Genomic DNA, 17,199 nt, shown 5'->3' on the forward strand with positions numbered 1-17,199 from the left:
TCGAAACCTCACACCCTCTGTGATTTTCCCCACCAGCAAGATCAGCCAGGCGTGTGCAGCTCCATTTCAGACACAGAAATAGGTTTGAAGTTGACCTCAGAGAATAAACCACAGCGAGCAGATGTTGCAAGCTGCTAAAGGCAGCATAGGAGACGATGTTGTATTGAACAAGCCTTGCAATGAAAAGTTGAAACATTTCTGTTAAAATGTGGTTTGTAACCTGTGCCCTACTGTATCTTGTACTGCAGCAGTGACTTCCGGAGGACAAACCATGATGTTTTTTTTTCTTTAGCTCTCCAGCAGATGAAAACAGTCTGCTTCCTCAACTGAACAATGAGCAAAATGTAAAATAGGCTCTCAATCAACACCCTTTTCTCACACTGTCTTTTTCAACTACTTGAAAAAGACAAGCAGTTAGTTTTGTTTTTGTTTTCTTTTTTAGAAAAATCATCCAAGAGAAGGGTTTAGGAGAAAAATAACAGAAGCGCACTAAACTTTGCACATGAATAGATCCAAATAGTCAAACTAAAAGTGAAAAAATTAACAAAGGATATTGCTTGAAGTTCTTAAGCTGACAACAAGTAGTAACCTCTTGAATGTGTAAACTAAAAAAAGCTTTGCAGCTGTCTTTTTTAAGCTTCAGTTTCTAATACAGCAACCATTCTTTTGGTGGTTGACGCTGTCATGCTGCAGCATAGGTCTAAATAAAACACGAAACCACTACTTCAACTAGCCTTTTCACCATCTGTCTCACACGCAAAGCTTCACAAACATGTTAATGTTGGTTTATTGGTGAAGCCATACAAATTGTTGAACTACAGAAAAGTTTGTGAACAAACACGTTGTTCCTCTTAAAAAATATAGATCCCATTGTAAATCTAATACCAACTTTTGGAAATAGCAGGTCTTTTATCTACAGTTCTCGTTTTTCTTCCAAAAGGAGTCAAAAGAAAAGTAATACAGCAGAGGATCCAAACAGCAGTTAGAAACAGTAAGACACACCAGCGGCATGATTTCTTTGCCATGTGCAGCCATTCCTATAGGCACAGGTAAGAACATGGCAAACAAAACCAAGTTCATGACAAAGATCAGCATAACTTTCATCTTGTTGCTGACCTTTGCAGAGTCACTGAGATGTCTGTGCAGAGTCCAAGACACCATAATGGTGCAAACAATGTTGACTGTTAGCATTGTGACCAATAACACAATCTGAAGGTAAATAACTGCTAATCGAGTTTTACTCAATAAAAGCTCATAAGAGTCATAAGATTTAAAACAGGTAGGTTGAGTGTGGTTCTGCAAATGTTCTAGAAAGTCCAAACTCTCTGGGATATTCACCACCAGCATAAAACTCCAGACGAATGCTGCTCCTTTCCAGGCATTGGACGAGGTTCTTAAATGGCGTGACCTCAGAGGATAAACCACAGCCAGCAATCTGTCCACACTGATGAAGGTGATAAACATAGCGCTGGAACGGATGTTGTCACGAAAGAGCATTGTAATGATGAGGCACGCCATATTGTTCAGAGGCCAGGTGCCTGTGGCATGAAAGTAGATCCTCATGGGCAAAGAGATGATGAGTAGCAGGTCTGAGAATGCCAGGTTGACCATGAAGACAGCGTGGGGTGATTTAAGGCTGTGGCGGCGAAGAAGAATCCACAGTGCGACTGCATTGAGAGGTAGACCTATCACCATCACGCAGCCAAAGACCCCAGTGTAAACCTGTTCATCTTCTGTGGTGCTGTTTGATGTGTTCATGATGAGAAAAGACGTTCTTTTTGTTCCTTTATGAAGTATTGCAGCCAAGCAGCGAACATGTCCTTATGTGCTGTTCATTTGTGCGACGTGAGGGGAGCTAGTATGGAACAGGAAACTCTGGTTGTGGTTGCTGACGTAAATTAAGTTTGCTATTTTCAAATGCAACACATGACACACCAGCTGTGATTAACAACTCTACTCATTAGGATATGAATTATGGCAAGATGAAAGTAAGAGATGATAATGACCAACAGCAGGTCTGAAAAAATCAGATTGCCCCAGCATAAACCTGTGCGGCCATAGTGAATGTTTAATGAGCTCATGGCGATAAAAGAAATGTATACATGCCCTTGATTAAAACTGCAGCTGAGCACAACACTCACACATGTATCTCTGTGGTCTTTAGCTGTGTCAAGTGAGATGACTGGAGAGGTTAAAAAGTCAAGTATTGCAACAGGAAATGTAATGATACAATCTAACAGTCATATTACTTACGTAAAAGAATAAAACAATTTGTTTTTCACATGGTTTAGAATTTTTTATTAATTAATATCTTCTTATACAAAAAAAACTAACATAGTTTTATAAGATCAAACAAAGTTTAGAAATAATTGACACGAATGGTTATTAAGGAATAAAAAGCCAGGGATCAAATTTCATAGTACAACTTGTAATAAACTGTTGAACAAGTAGTTCTTATCAATTTTTGTTCAATGCTGCAAGATGCTTTATATTTCTGGTTTCATATTTTATATATATGTATATATATATATATATATATATATATACACACACACACACAATCACTTTTTTTTGGAAAACAGGAAAACCTTAATGTGACTGGAATTATAAGTTGAAATAGCATGTTCTAAGGTCACTGCTCTCTTGGCGGATCCGCATCTTCTTTTTTCTTCCAGAAGCCATCAAAGGAAAAGTAATATAAGAATGGATCTAGACAACAGTTCACAGCACTAAGACATATCAATGGCTTTAATTCAGTAGGTTTAACTGTAACTACACCTACTGACAAAGGTAGGAAACAGATAGTAAACAAAACCAAGTTCATGACAAATATCAGCATTACGTTCATCTTGTTGCTGACCTTTGCAGAGTCACTGAGATGTCTGTGCAGTACCCAAGACACCATAACGGTGCACACAATGTTGACTGCTAGCATTGCGACTATTAACACAAGATATACATTTGCTATACCTTTAGTTAAACCTGGTTTCCTTTCACGACTGAAATCAAAACACCAACTGTCGTTGGCACTTTTTGGAAAGTCCAAAGTCTCTGGAACATTCAATACCAGCACAAATAGCCAGACCACTGCTGCTCCTTTCCAGGCATTGGATGAAGTTCGAAGATGGCGTGACCTCAGAGGATAAACCACAGCCAGAAGTCTGTCCACGCTGATGAAAGTAATGAAGAAGGCGCTGGAGCATAGGTTGTTGCGAAAAAGCATTGTGATGAATTGGCACGCCTTATTGCTCAGAGGCCATCTGCGGGTGGCATGAAAGTAGATCCTCATGGGCAAAGAGATGATGACCAGCAGGTCTGATACTGCCAGGTTGACCATGAAGACAGCGTTGGGCGATTGGAGGCTGTGACGACAAAGAAGAATCCACAGTGCGACTGCGTTGAGAGGCAGACCTATCACCATAATGCAGCCAAAGACCCCAGCGTAAACCCTGTCCTCTGTAGTGACATTTGATGCGTTCATGATGAAGTTTCTGCCTCCTTATTAACTGAATTGCAGCTGAGCAGCAAACCTTCCACTCTCTGATGATTATCTGTGTGACGTGAGGGTAGATTAGACTAGGGAGTGTGAAATATTGCAACAGGAAATCTGGTGGTGCAATTAGATCGTGGCCACTGACGTTAATAGTTATAACATTTTTAAATGAAATATCGTGTTTGACAAATAACAAACATACTTTTTATACAATCTGACAACATTTAGAACCAATACTATTAACATCCGTGGCCTAGGCTAACTGTAAAAGCTGTATTTTTCCCAACTCCCAATGAAAAACAGGTAGCATTAAAACCAGTTGCAAATTTTTACAATGTTTTTTACTATTTTACAGCTATAAACTAGTTTTACCATGAAAAAGACAAACCAAACAGGCTGCAGGTCTACACCAACGCACAAAAGTGTTTCCACAGTTACGGAGCCAGCTATTTCCTGTTTTTTCCAGTAGTTGTGTTATGAGCTCTCGATTTGGATTTTGCATAGAGACATGTAAACTTGAGACTTCCTGTTTTTCACAAATAAGCTTATTTCATAAAATGTTACAAATAATTAGCAAAAAGTGAATGAATTCTCATAAAACAGCCTAGATTCTTTTGCTATTTAAAGCTTTGATGATGCAGATTAACCTTTTTATGACTCTTAGAGCCTTGAGAAATTCAAGATTGCTCAAAAGCTTTCAAAACCTCACATCGTCTGTAGTTTCTCTACCAGCAAAATGAGCCAGACGAGCGCAGATCCTTTTCAGGTACAGGACAAGGGTCTAAGATGGCATGGCGTCAAAGGAAAAACCAGAGCCATCAGATGTTCCAAGCTGATGACGGGGATGATGTTTTCACTGAGAGGATGTTGTTAAAGAGCATTGTGATGAACAGTGTGTGAAGAGTTAAAAAGTTTCACTTACAATGTGGTTTGTTTTACGTGCTTGACAGTATCTTGTTCTGCGGTATGGACTTCCGGAGGTCTTTTTTAAACTCTCCAGCAGATAAAGACAGGTTGTTTCCTCAGTCGTCAAGTGTACAAAATGTACAATAAATCAGCTACAGTCCTGAAGCTTTAAATTTAAAGAATAGTTTTATGAAACTGTGAAGCTAACAAGTCTTTTCTCTATGTATCCCACTGCCTAAGCTTCACAAGTACATTTAACTGACAATTATTGTTGAGTTACTGGTGAAAATGTTGTTCGATTTTATTTATATAGCACCAATTCACAACGACAGTCACCCAAAGGTGCTTTATATTATAAAATAATATTAGAATGAAACCCCCAAAATTGCATGACTCTGATCAAACCTGTGGTAACAGTGGGTAGAAAAAAAGTCCCTTTCTAACAGGAAGAAACCTCCTACAAACCCAGGGTCAGGGAGGGCAGCCATCTGCCACAAATCAATTTGGGGTGAGTGGAAAGACAAGAAAGCAGAGAGAGGCAAGTCAAAAGACACACAATAGTACAATAAGCTCAGTTTCAGAACTTAGGAATTGGGATATTATGCTTGAACTAAATGAGCATTTTGTGCAATAACAAGTTAGTTCACCAAAAAAAAAAAAGAAAAAAATTCATGTCTAGCATCTACATTTCTCCTCCCTTCGTTGCATCTTCCATTTTCTTCCAAAAGGAGTCAAAAGAAAAGTAATACAGCAGAGGATCATGGAACATGGCAAACAAAACCAAGTTCATGAAAAAGACCAGCATAAGGTGTCTGTGCAGAGTCCAAGACACCATAACGGTGCAAACAATGTTGACTGTTAGCATTGTGACCAGTAACACAATCTGAAGGTAAATAATTGCTAATCGAGTTTTACTCAATAAAAGCTCGTAAGAGCCATAAGATTTAAAACAGGTAGGTTGAGTGTGGTTCTGCAAATGTTCTAGAAAGTCCAAACTCTCTGGGATATTCACCACCAGCATAAAACTCCAGACGGATGCTGCTCCTTTCCAGGCATTGGACGAGGTTCTTAAATGGCGTGACCTCAGAGGATAAACCACAGCCAGAGCATCGTAATGATGAGGTACGCCATATTGCTCAGAGGCCAGGTGCCTGTGGCATGAAAGTAGATCCTCATGGGTAAAGAGATGATGAGTAGCAGGTCTGAGAATGCCAGGTTGACCACAAAGACAACGTTTGGTGATTTGAGGTTGTGGCGGCAAAGAAGAATCCACAGTGCGACTGCATTGAGAGGTAGACCTATCACCATAATGCAGCCAAAGACCCAAGCATAAACCTGTTCACCTTCTGTGGTGCTGTTTGATGTGTTCATGATGAGAAAAGACGTTCTTTTTGGTCCTTTATGAAGTATTGCAGCCAAGCAGTGAACATGTCCTTATGTGCTCTTCATCTGTGCTACGTGAGGAGAGCTAGCATGGAACAGGAAACTCTGGTTGTGGTTGCTGACGTAAATTAAGTTTGCTGTTTTCAAATGCAACACATGACACACCAGCTGATATTAACAACTCTACTGATTAGGATATGAATTATGGCAAGATGAAAGTAAGAGATGATAATGACCAACAGCAGGTCTGAAATAATCAGATTGCCCCAGCACAGGGTTCGGCAACCTGCGGCTCCGGAGTCGCATGCGGCTCTTTAGTCCTTATACTGTGGCTCCGTGTGGTTTGGGAAAATAAATTAGATGTATTTAGCTGAAGTGCAGCTATTCTCCACCGTGAACTATGTTAAAAACAAACACCGCTCACGCCTCACAGATGACAACTTACAGTCCTGCGTAAAGATGAAAGTGAATTCGTACAGCCCCGATTTACAGACGCTGTGTGCAGAGGTTCGGGAGCAGAAGTCCCATTGTAAACATACTACGGCAGACCCGATGATGTTTGCATGTACAGTGGGGCAAAAAAGTATTTAGTCAGCCACCGATTGTGCAAGTTCCCCCACTTAAAATGATGACAGAGGTCAGTAATTTGCACCAGAGGTACACTTCAACTGTGAGAGACAGAATGTGAAAAAAAAATCCATGAATTCACATGGTAGGATTTGTAAAGAATTTATTCGTAAATTAGGGTGGAAAATAAGTATTTGGTCACCTCAAAAAAGGAAAATCTCTGGCTCTCACAGACCTGTAACGTCTTCTGTAAGAAGCTTTTCTGTCCCCCACTCGTTACCTGTATGGATGGCACCTGTTTGAACTCATCATCTGTATAAAAGACACCTGTCCACAGCCTCAAACAGTCAGACTCCAAACTCCGCCATGGCCAAGACCAAAGAGCTTTCGAAGGACACCAGGAAAAGTATTGTAGACCTGCACCAGACTGGGAAGAGTGAATCTACAATAGGCAAGCAGCTTGGTGTGAAAAAATCAACTGTGGGAGCAATCATCAGAAAATGGAAGACATACAAGACCACTGATAATCTCCCTCCATCTGGGGCTCCACGCAAGATCTCATCCCGTGGGGTCAAAATGATCATGAGAACGGTGAGCAAAGATCCCAGAACCACACGGGGGGACCTGGTGAATGACCTGCAGAGAGCTGGGACCAAAGTAACAAAGGTCACCATCAGTAACACACTACAACGGCAGGGAATCAAATCCCGCAGTGGCAGACGTGTTCCGCTGCTGAAGCCAGTGCATGTCCAGGCCCGTCTGAAGTTTGCCAGAGAGCACATGGATGATACAGCAGAGGATTGGGAGAATGTCATGTGGTCAGATGAAACCAAAGTAGAACTTTTTGGTATAAACTCAACTCGTCGTGTTTGGAGGAAGAAGAATACTGAGTTGCATCCCAAGAACACCATACCTACTGTGAAGCATGGGGGTGGAAACATCATGCTATGGGGCTGTTTTTCTGCCAAGGGGACAGGACGACTGATCCGTGTTAAGGACAGAATGAATGGGGCCATGTATCGTGAGATTTTGAGCCAAAACCTCCTTCCATCAGTGAGAACTTTGAAGATGAAACGAGGCTGGGTCTTCCAACATGACAATGATCCAAAACACACCGCCCGGGCAACAAAGGAGTGGCTCCGTAAGAAGCATTTGAAAGTCCTGGAGTGGCCTAGCCAGTCTCCAGACCTCAACCCCATAGAAAATCTGTGGCGGGAGTTGAAAGTCCGTGTTGCTCGGCGACAGCCCCAAAATATCACTGCTCTCGAGAAGATCTGCATGGAGGAATGGGCCAAAATACCAGCTACTGTGTGTGCAAACCTGGTAAAGACCTATAGTAAACGTTTGACCTCTGTTATTGCCAACAAAGGTTATGTTACAAAGTATTGAGTTATATTTTTGTTATTGACCAAATACTTATTTTCCACCCTGATTTACGAATAAATTCTTTACAAATCCTACCATGTGGATTCATGGATTTTTTTTTCACATTCTGTCTCTCACAGTTGAAGTGTACCTCTGGTGCAAATTACTGACCTCTGTCATCATTTTAAGTGGGGGAACTTGCACAATCGGTGGCTGACTAAATACTTTTTTGCCCCACTGTACATGCTTTTCAGCATCTCTTTACTGACCACTTTTCACACACGGTTGCTGTATGCATACAGCTGGTTTTGTGCCAAAAAGTGATTGTCTGCCAAAAACTGATTTCCGGTATTTGCCAAAAACTTATTGCTTGTATTTAAACTGTTATAAATAACTTTTGGTGTATAATATGTGAAACATATGTCAAATATATCCCTCATTAATAACATCACATCGTCTTGAGCAATAAACAACATTCCTGTAATAAGGTAGAAGCCGCAATCAGTTTTTGGCAGTGAGTTTTATGTATCCTTCATTTGTGCATCCATCCATCCATTCGCTTCCGCTTATCCTTTTCAGGGTCGCAGGGGTCGCTGGAGCCTATCCCAGCTGTCATAGGGCGAGAGGCGGGGTACATTAAAAATGTCTCTTTTAAGAGTAATCTGGCCAAGAGGACAGCTGAAATTGCAACAAATGCAAAAATAGTTCTGTAAATATATTTTAAGTTGACAAAAGGGAGCTGATTGATTATAATGTAAGTACAATAAGAGAGTCACAAAGATACTTGAGAAACAGGTAATTTTTAAATTTTATATATGACCCCTTTGTAATACCTGTTTACCAAAGTCTATCTAGTGTAACCAAGTGGTTGGCGGGGTTATGAAAGAAATAATAAAATGACAGTACCACCAGGGGGGAATTTTGCCACGGCCGCTGGTAGATCCTCAGTTCGACTCTGCGAGCCAGCCCACAGCTGGTGCAGGTTTTGATTGCCCGTAGCCCCACTCAGTCTCATGCAACTCTCCACAACTGGGAGAAAAAGGGGAGGCAGTACCAGTTTTGTAGCACCAGCCCGATATCCAGCTGAGGATCGCCATAGCCAGCCGCAAAAGCTGGAGTGAAACAATAGTCTAGAAGGGGCTTAGAGTGAGACCCAAAGCCCCCAGGGGCGAGGCGAGGCAAAGTAGCAGGAACAAAACTGGACAGCCAACAGAACGGAACACAAAGCAAAACAAGACAAGACAGCAGCTAGGCAGGCGTCTCGATTCTTCGCTTAAAATCAGGCAGTTGGTCCCTGAGAGGGTGCGGCAGCAATCAAACCCTACAAACAAAAGGGCAAAGATAACCTTAATCTTCCATCCATCCATCCATCGTCATCCGCTTTGTCCGGGGTCGGGTTGCGGGGGCAGCAGCCTAAGCAAAGAGGCCCAGACCTCCCTCTCCCCAGCCACCTCCTCCAGCTTGTCCGGGGGAATACCAAGGCGTTCCCAGGCCAGCCGAGAGATATAATCTCTCCAGCGTGTCCTGGGTCTGCCCCTGGGCCTCCTCCCGGTGGGACATGCCTGGAACACCTCACCCAGGAGGCGCCCAGGGGGCATCCTTGTCAGATGCCCGAACCACCTCAGCTGGCTCCTCCTTAATCTTCTGATTTACAAATACAAGCAGCTATAATATAAGCGGCTTACCCCAAGACTGGAGGCGCTGTACTGCACGGTGGACGCAACTCAAACGCGTCTCTCCACCATGGCTGGAGTAAAGAAAAGAGAAACAGCCGTGCTGTAGCGGGCCACACTATCTGATCGCCTCGGTAAATTAAACAATAGGCCAGCATTTACTGCTGTGTTGCGCCAGAAGCTCGGGAGGAATGAACCAACAAAAAAAACGGCTTCCCTTTATACAGACAGTCACCACCCTGTAATCAATATGCAGGTGGGTTCCTAATTATCCCAATCACATGATACAAGGAGCGAGTGTATCGGAAATAGAGGGAGAGAAGGTGAAGCGAGCAAGCAAAGAACCAGCGAGAGAGACGCACACAACCCATCCGGCCACATCTACCCCCCCTTTTTGCATTGGCGCCCTGACAATGACTCAAGGAAGCACTAACACCATGGCCTGAATATGGCAAGCTGAGCATTAGCGACTGGTCCGGATTCAGCAGGGCATGGCAAGTGATGGATGTTAGAGTGCTGATCAGCTGTGGAGCGTGCTGTTCTCCGCAATTGTGGCTACTCACCTCAGACTGTCTGACCGAGCCTGAGGAAGAATCTGGGGGAGCAGAGGTCGGGGGTACTACAGGTGTCACGGCCTGGGGGTTCAGCTGGTCGCTGATCAGCTGTCTCCCCCTCTTTTTCTCTAGTCCTCTCTCTCTCTCTCTTCTCCGCTTTCTCGCCAGGGCTGAACTCATTATGGGTTCACGCCCTTGGCCCACGCCCTCGGAGGAAGAAACACCTGTGCCTTATCAGTGTGGTATTTAAGAGGGGAAGCAACGGCTGTTCTTCGCTGGATCGTTGCGAGAATCGCGTCAGTGAAAGTCGAGCGCCCCAGCAAGTATTTTCCCATGCAGTGTATGTGTTCAGCATTTAACAAGCGTCTCTTTGTGTACAGATTCCCTGGACTGTTCCCCGGGTGTGCGAGTGGATTCGTGTCTGGATTGTGTGGAGTAAGACGAGCGTGTTCCCCTGGATTTTCCCCGGAGCCCTGCCCCCTTCACCTTTTGTACATAGCACTGCCTCGCACCCCCTTGTAAATAGCACTGCCTCATATCTGTGTATATACTCTCTCTTTGGACATTGTTCTACAATAAATTTCCTTGTGTGCATCATCCCCGGAGTCCAGCACGTGAGTCCACCCCGTACGTCGTGACAGTAACGATCCAGCCACACCATGGACTCAGCGGACTCAGCCACCCAGCAGCCGGTCATCTCCACGGAGGCTATCTTGGACCGCCACGAACAAATGTTACTGCACATTAATCAGCAGCTGACAGCGCTAACTCAAGCCATCGCTCAACAGATACCGCTGGTAAGCCCGCCGACTACATCTCCGCCCGTTGTTCCACGGTTACCGGCTCACGAGCCCTCTGTGCCCGGGACCTCCGCTCCTCCACCGCCGGCCCATGCGGAGCCTCCAGAGCGGTCGCTGTCCGTACCGGAACCATTCTCTGGTGAGTTCCGCAAGACTGCGGGTTTTTTAACGCAAGTGACATTACAGTTCAACCAGCTACGGCGGACTTATGAGACCGATGCAGCTAAGATTGCTTTTTTTGTTCAGTTGCTACGTGGTCAAGCATTAATTGGGCGCAGGCTGTATTAAGAACGGATCCTGAAATAACCTATGCCGATTTTCTCGCTAAGTTTAAGAATGTCTTTGAGAGAGGCACCGGGGCCGAAGCGGCGGCTCACCAACTGCTTAATTTGAAGCAGGGAAGACGGAGCATGGCCGACTACTCGATTGAGTTTTGGACTCTGGCAGAGGAGACCGGGTGGGGGCAGTCGGCACTGATAAGTACTCTGTTGAATAACCTGTGTGACAAGCTAAAACGGGAGCTGGTTATGAGGGAATTACCTGTTACTCTTCCTGATGTTATGACCCTTTGTGTGAAGGTGGATGACAACATACGAGCGCGACACGGCACTAGAGACTACAATTCCCAGAAGCCTCTGGGACGAGAGGAGACGGCTTCCGGCGGAGGTACGGCGAGTGGAATGGGAGGATGGGACCGGAACTATGAAGACGAGGGTGAGCAACCCATGCAGATAGGGCGCTCCCGATTAACGCCGGAAGAGCGACAACGGCGTTGGAGGGCTGGTGAGTGCTTCTACTGCGGCCGTAAAGGTCATATGGCCGTTTCCTGTCCATACCAGCCAAAAGACCGCGCCCGCCAGTAGAGGGGAGAGTACGGGTGGGCGAGGTTTCCTGTTCACCATCTCCCCCTCGCTTGATGCTTGCGGCTAAGCTAATGGTTCGTTCGGTTTCTCATCCACTCCACGCACTAATCGATTCAGGCGCAGAGCAGAATTTCATTGACGAGTCCCTTGCTCGGGAATTAAAATTAAACACTGAACCGCTGCCTCACTCACTCCAAGTTACCGCCCTCAGTGGGCAGCGTCTCCCGGATATCACCCATATTACGGAGCCAATATCGTTAACCCTCTCTGGCAACCATTCCGAGATGTTGCAGCTGTTTGTGTTTAAGGCTCCTCTTACACCGCTGGTCTTAGGATTCCCCTGGTTACTTCTACACAACCCGGTCCTGGATTGGCGGAGGGAAAGCATTCTGGGGTGGGGAGAGGAATGTCACATGTCTTGTCTAAAAGCCGCAACTCCACCCGCGAACCCTCTGAGTAACCCCCCACCATCTGAGCCGCCCGATCTCTCGTCTGTACCCTCAGTCTATCACGATCTTGAGCAAGTTTTTTGTAAATGTGGCCCGGTCATGGGGAATGAGACAGGACACAGGAAATACTCTTTTGTGGGCTTTTTTATTCTCCGACTGTACTCGGAGGAGCACAGTTTTAATTCTGTAGTTTTGAGTGAAACGGCAAAATTTAACTATTCCACTGGCTCAGCCTAAACTGCCTTTCAGGGTCTGAGACAACAGTAACTATCATATGTACATGTTAAATCCAAACAGTATAGACAACAGTAGTGACCTGTCAAGAAACAAATACAACAAAAAAAGAGAAAACAAAACAAATAAACACATTGTTTACATCCCACAACTTCGCAGGTCAACTGGCAATAAAGTGCACTGTAAACTCTCTTTTAAACATACATTTCTATGGGAGAACATCATGAACTCACTTCGGTTTCTCCACACAGCTACTGTGCTAGGACAAGTACACACGCAGGAATCACACAGCAAGTGATCTCCCCTCTGAATCAAACAGAAACATACAGAGTTATGCAAAGTGAGTAAAAGTATAAACTTAACAACTTTGAAATCTGTTAGGACACTGTAACTACTCACGCCAACCCGCTCTTCAGTCCCTTTCACAGCACGTGACCATTAAACATGCACCCGTCGCGCGTTAAGAACTCGTGTGTAGCTAGCCACAGAATCTTTTGCAGTCTCTAACTCTCCAGTGCTCCCGCTCACAGCGCTCAGTGTGACACAAACTTGAGTGCATGCGTGCTCTGGCTTACGGCGGCTCTTAAAGGGACAGTATACCCCCAAAACGCGAGGTCTAGTCATCACCATGACAACCCTACAACAGACCTCCGGTAGACAGGCAACCAGTCAAAAACACAATTCCCTCTTTTTAAACCCTTTCCATGCGTAGTATTAGTTCACTTGGCTACATAAAGATAGAGCACGTTCTCTTCCCCCTCACCGGCCGTACGACTGCGGAATCGATCTCCTCCCAGGCGCCCCACTTCCTACCAGCCGCTTATACAGTCTCTCTCAGCCTGAACGGGATAGCATGGAGACGTACATTAACGAGTCACTCGCCGCAGGTCTGATCCGCCCATCATCCTCCCCTGTTGCGGCCGGGTTCTTTTTTGTTGCTAAGAAGGACAAGAGCCTACGGCCTTGTATTGATTATCGAGGTCTCAATAATATCACCATCAAGAACAAATACCCACTACCACTGCTAACTTCAGCCTATGACCTGCTCCAAGGGGCCACAGTTTTTACTAAGCTAGATCTGCGTAGCGCGTACCATCTGGTTTAGGATACGAGAGGGGGACGAATGGAAGACGGCTTTTAACACACACTTGGGCCATTTCGAATACCTCGTCATGCCGTTTGGTTTAACCAATGCCCCAGCCGTGTTCCAGGCCTTTGTCAACGACGTGCTTCGGGACTTTCTTAACCACTTTGTGTTCGTCTACCTTGACAACATACTCATCTTTTCACGCTCCGTCTCTGAACATGAACGCCACGTCCGGCTGGTTTTGCAACGTCTTCTCGAGAACCGTCTCTTTGTGAAGGGCGAGAAGTGTGAATTTCATGTGACCACTGTTTCATTTTTGGGCTACATCATTGAACAAGGTAACCTCAGGCCCGACCCGGCTAAGGTCCAGGCGGTCGTAGATTGGCCCGTCCCGACAGACCGTAAGCAACTCCAAAGTTTCCTGGGCTTTGCTAATTTCTACAGACGCTTCATCCGTGACTACAGTAGGCTGGCTCTCCCACTAACTCGTCTCATGTCTCCTAAGGTTCCCTTCTGCTGGGAGGAGTCAGCACGAAAGGCTTTCAATCTCCTGAAGGATCGGTTCACCTCCGCACCCATCCTGGTTCATCCTGACCTCGGCCTGCAGTTTGTTGTGGAGGTGCATGCCTCGGACACTGGGGTGGGGGCCATTCTATCCCAGGAACAGAAAGGCAAGCTCCATCCCTGTGCCTTCTACTCTCGCCGTCTCTCGTCTGCCGAACAAAATTATGACGTTGGGGACAGGGAACTGTTGGCTATTAAGCTCGCCCTAGAGGAATGGCGTCACTGGCTGGAGGGCGCTGCCCAGCCATTTGTAGTTTGGACAGACCACAAGAATTTGGAATATATCCGGTCAGCCAAACGGCTTAATGCTCGCCAAGCTAGGTGGGCCCTGTTTTTCACAAGGTTTCAGTTTACCATAACCTACAGGCCGGGTTCCCGCAACACCAAACCCGACGCTCTTTCTCGCCAGTACGCTGCCTCCAAGGAGACCGCTCGGGACTCTCCCATCATTCCCCCCTCGTGTGTCATTGGGGTCCTGACGTGGGAGGTTGAATCGGCCATTAGGGAGGCCCAACGAACAGAACCAGACCCAAGAACGGGTCCCCCTGGACTACTCTTTGTGCCCCCCGCTGTCCGGTCACAGGTGATACATTGGGCGCACACAGCAAAATTCGCCTGCCACCCGGGGACCCTCCGCACCGTTTCACTCCTTCGGCGCTTCGCTTGGTGGGCCTCCCTCATCAAGGATGTCCAGGAGTACGTAGCGGCCTGTTCAGTCTGTGCTCGGAACAAATGTGTCAATCAACCCCCCTCTGGTCTCCTTCAGCCCTTGCCTACGCCTAGCCGCCCCTGGTCCCACATAGCTGTCGATTTCGTCACAGGCTTGCCACGTTCGTCAGGTAACTCTGTCATTTTGACTATCGTTGACCGTTTTTCTAAAGCGGCTCATTTTGTCGCCCTCTCCAAGCTTCCCACGGCCCTGGAAACCGCCCGGCTCCTGACAAAGCAGGTCTTCCGTCTCCATGGCATTCCGGCGGACATAGTCTCGGACAGGGGTCCGCAATTCACGTCTCGCGTGTGGAAGGAGTTCTGTTCCTCCCTGGGGGCTCAGGTCAGTCTGTCTTCTGGCTTCCACCCGCAGACAAACGGCCAGGCAGAGCGGGCCAATCAGGAGCTTGAGGCTGCCCTCCGATGCGTGGCGTCCACCCATCAAACCACCTGGAGCGAGCAGCTCCCTTGGATTGAGTACGCCCACAATAGCCTCACCTCCTCGGCCACCGGATTGTCCCCTTTTGAGGCGTCTCTGGGTTTCCAACCACCTCTGTTTCCGGCTGTTGAGGGTGAGCATTTCGTGCCTTCTGTCCAGCAGCACGTCCGGAGGTGTCGGTGCGCTTGGAGGGCCACACGGGCTGCCCTTCTCCGCACGGCTGAGCGGAACAAGCGCCTGGCAGACCGCCGTAGGACCCCGGCGCCTGTTTATGCGCCCGGACAGGAAGTTTGGCTGTCGACCCGATTCGTTCCGCTGTGGGCGGAGTCTAGGAAACTGTCCCCTACCTTTATCGGTCCCTTTGTGATTGACTCTCTGGTGAACCCGGTGTCGGTCCGCCTTAAGCTGCCCCGGACCATGCGGATCCATAATGTCTTTCATGTCTCTCAGGTGAAGCCCTGTCTTTCCAGCCCTCTGTGCCCTCCTTCCGGGCCCCCTCCACCCGCCCGGGTCGTTGATGGCCTTCCGGCCTTCTCCGTCTCGCGCATCATGGATGTCAGGCGCAGGGGGCGTGGTTTGCAGTACCTGGTGGATTGGGGGGGCTATGGCATTGAGGAGCGGTCTTGGGTCCCGCGTGCGGCCCTCCTGGACGGGGACATGGTGCGGGCGTTCCATGCCGCTCATCCTGGGAGGCCTGGGGGTCGCCGGGTGGCTCCCGTTGGGGGGGGGGGGGGGGGGGTACTGTCACGGCCTGGGGGTTCAGCTGGTCGCTGATCAGCTGTCTCCCCCTCTTTTTCTCTAGTCCTCTCTCTCTCTCTCTTCTCCGCTTTCTCGCCAGGGCTGAACTCATTATGGGTTCACGCCCTTGGCCCACGCCCTCGGAGGAAGAAACACCTGTGCCTTATCAGTGTGGTATTTAAGAGGGGAAGCAACGGCTGTTCTTCGCTGGATCGTTGCGAGAATCGTGTCAGTGAAAGTCGAGCGCCCCAGCAAGTATTTTCCCATGCAGTGTATGTGTACAGCATTTAACAAGCGTCTCTTTGTGTACAGATTCCCTGGACTGTTCCCCGGGTGTGCGAGTGGATTCGTGTCTGGATTGTGTGGAGTAAGACGAGCGTGTTCCCCTGGATTTTCCCCGGAGCCCTGCCCCCTTCACCTTTTGTACATAGCACTGCCTCGCACCCCCTTGTAAATAGCACTGCCTCATATCTGTGTATATACTCTCTCTTTGGACATTGTTCTACAATAAATTTCCTTGTGTGCATCATCCCCGGAGTCCAGCGCGTGAGTCCACCCCGTACGTCGTGACAACAGGCACATTGGAAATAAGCCTGGGCTCCACCGATGGGACTGTAGTGGTGTCGGGAAATGACACCATGGGTGCCGCAGGATGTGAGGGCACCTCAGGGATGAGGAGCCACAACTCATCGTCACTCAGATAGGTCCGCTCTAAATCTCCAGGCTCCCCCCAGACCCAGTAATGGCACTATTTGGTGTAGCTACAGTTAAAAACTTAAATAATAAACAAATTTGTGCTCTGAGTTTTATAACATTGCTTGCAAGACGCCTTATACTTCTAAATTGGAAAAATAAAGCCCCCCCAACTCATTCTGCTTTATTAAGAGACACAATGTATCATTTACAGTTGGAGAAAATTAAATTTTCATTAAGAGATAATGTTAAACAGTTTTACCTAATTTGGCAACCCTTTATAGATTACTTTAATAAGTAAAACTGGGAGGTATGGCCTCCTCCCATATCTGCCCCAAGAATTGTTTTGTTTCCCCCTCTCTCCCTCCTTTGAATATATTTATTTAGGATAATAAATGTGTATGTATAGACATAGATATGATTGTTTATACAATGGTAATTATATTTTATGTAAAAAGGATGGGGAGAGGAAGGAAGGGAAGGGGAAAAAGAGGGGAGGGGAAGGGAAAAGGGGAAAAAAGAAAAAAAAAAAGAACTATGTCAATGTAAATGAGATATATACTTTGTTGCCTGATTTGAATAAAGAAAGGAAAAAAAATAAAAATAATAAACATACAACTGGGACTTACCAGCAGCGGTGGAACAAAAGAAAGCCACACATAGCTGAAGTTCCGAACACTGAA

The 17,199-nt window shown here is 46.6% G+C and overlaps 2 protein-coding genes, 1 long non-coding RNA gene and 1 pseudogene across 5 annotated transcripts; all 4 read right to left on the minus strand.

Annotated features, from left to right (window-relative positions):
* Nucleotides 1-738: 738 nt before the first annotated feature.
* On the minus strand, nt 739-1,830 carry LOC146559224 (lysophosphatidic acid receptor 6-like). Its single transcript, XM_085244666.1, has one exon. It carries the CDS (start codon nt 1,756-1,758, stop codon nt 910-912), a length of 849 nt encoding a protein of 282 aa, XP_085100792.1. The 5' UTR covers nt 1,759-1,830; the 3' UTR covers nt 739-909.
* A 548-nt stretch (nt 1,831-2,378) lies between these two features.
* On the minus strand, nt 2,379-4,328 carry LOC146559225 (lysophosphatidic acid receptor 6-like). Of its 2 annotated transcripts, none has more exons than XM_085244677.1 (2): nt 4,203-4,328; nt 2,379-3,551 (listed from the first exon to the last, which is right to left on the minus strand). In XM_085244677.1, the coding sequence occupies exon 2, from the start codon at nt 3,479-3,481 to the stop codon at nt 2,633-2,635; it is 849 nt and encodes a 282-aa protein (XP_085100803.1). In that variant the 5' UTR covers nt 3,482-3,551; nt 4,203-4,328; the 3' UTR covers nt 2,379-2,632. The 2 variants fall into 2 exon arrangements, with proteins under 2 accessions (XP_085100803.1, XP_085100804.1); XM_085244678.1 differs by having other exon boundaries at nt 4,141-4,328.
* A 452-nt stretch (nt 4,329-4,780) lies between these two features.
* Nucleotides 4,781-5,770, minus strand: LOC146559226 (lysophosphatidic acid receptor 6-like; annotated as a pseudogene).
* Nucleotides 5,771-12,193: 6,423 nt separating this feature from the next.
* On the minus strand, nt 12,194-12,930 carry LOC146559227 (uncharacterized). Of its 2 annotated transcripts, none has more exons than XR_014888304.1 (3): nt 12,687-12,930; nt 12,521-12,593; nt 12,194-12,369 (listed from the first exon to the last, which is right to left on the minus strand). It is a non-coding gene; the product is annotated as an uncharacterized LOC146559227 (long non-coding RNA). The 2 variants fall into 2 exon arrangements; XR_014888305.1 differs by having other exon boundaries at nt 12,492-12,593.
* Between the last annotated feature and the right edge of the window lie 4,269 nt (nt 12,931-17,199).

The sequence above is a fragment of the Mchenga conophoros genome, linkage group LG14 (assembly GCF_057382185.1).
Source record: "Mchenga conophoros isolate Kocher_MC1m ecotype Shallow Benthic linkage group LG14, M_conophoros_male_GT1.1, whole genome shotgun sequence".
Lineage (NCBI taxonomy): Eukaryota > Metazoa > Chordata > Actinopteri > Cichliformes > Cichlidae > Mchenga > Mchenga conophoros.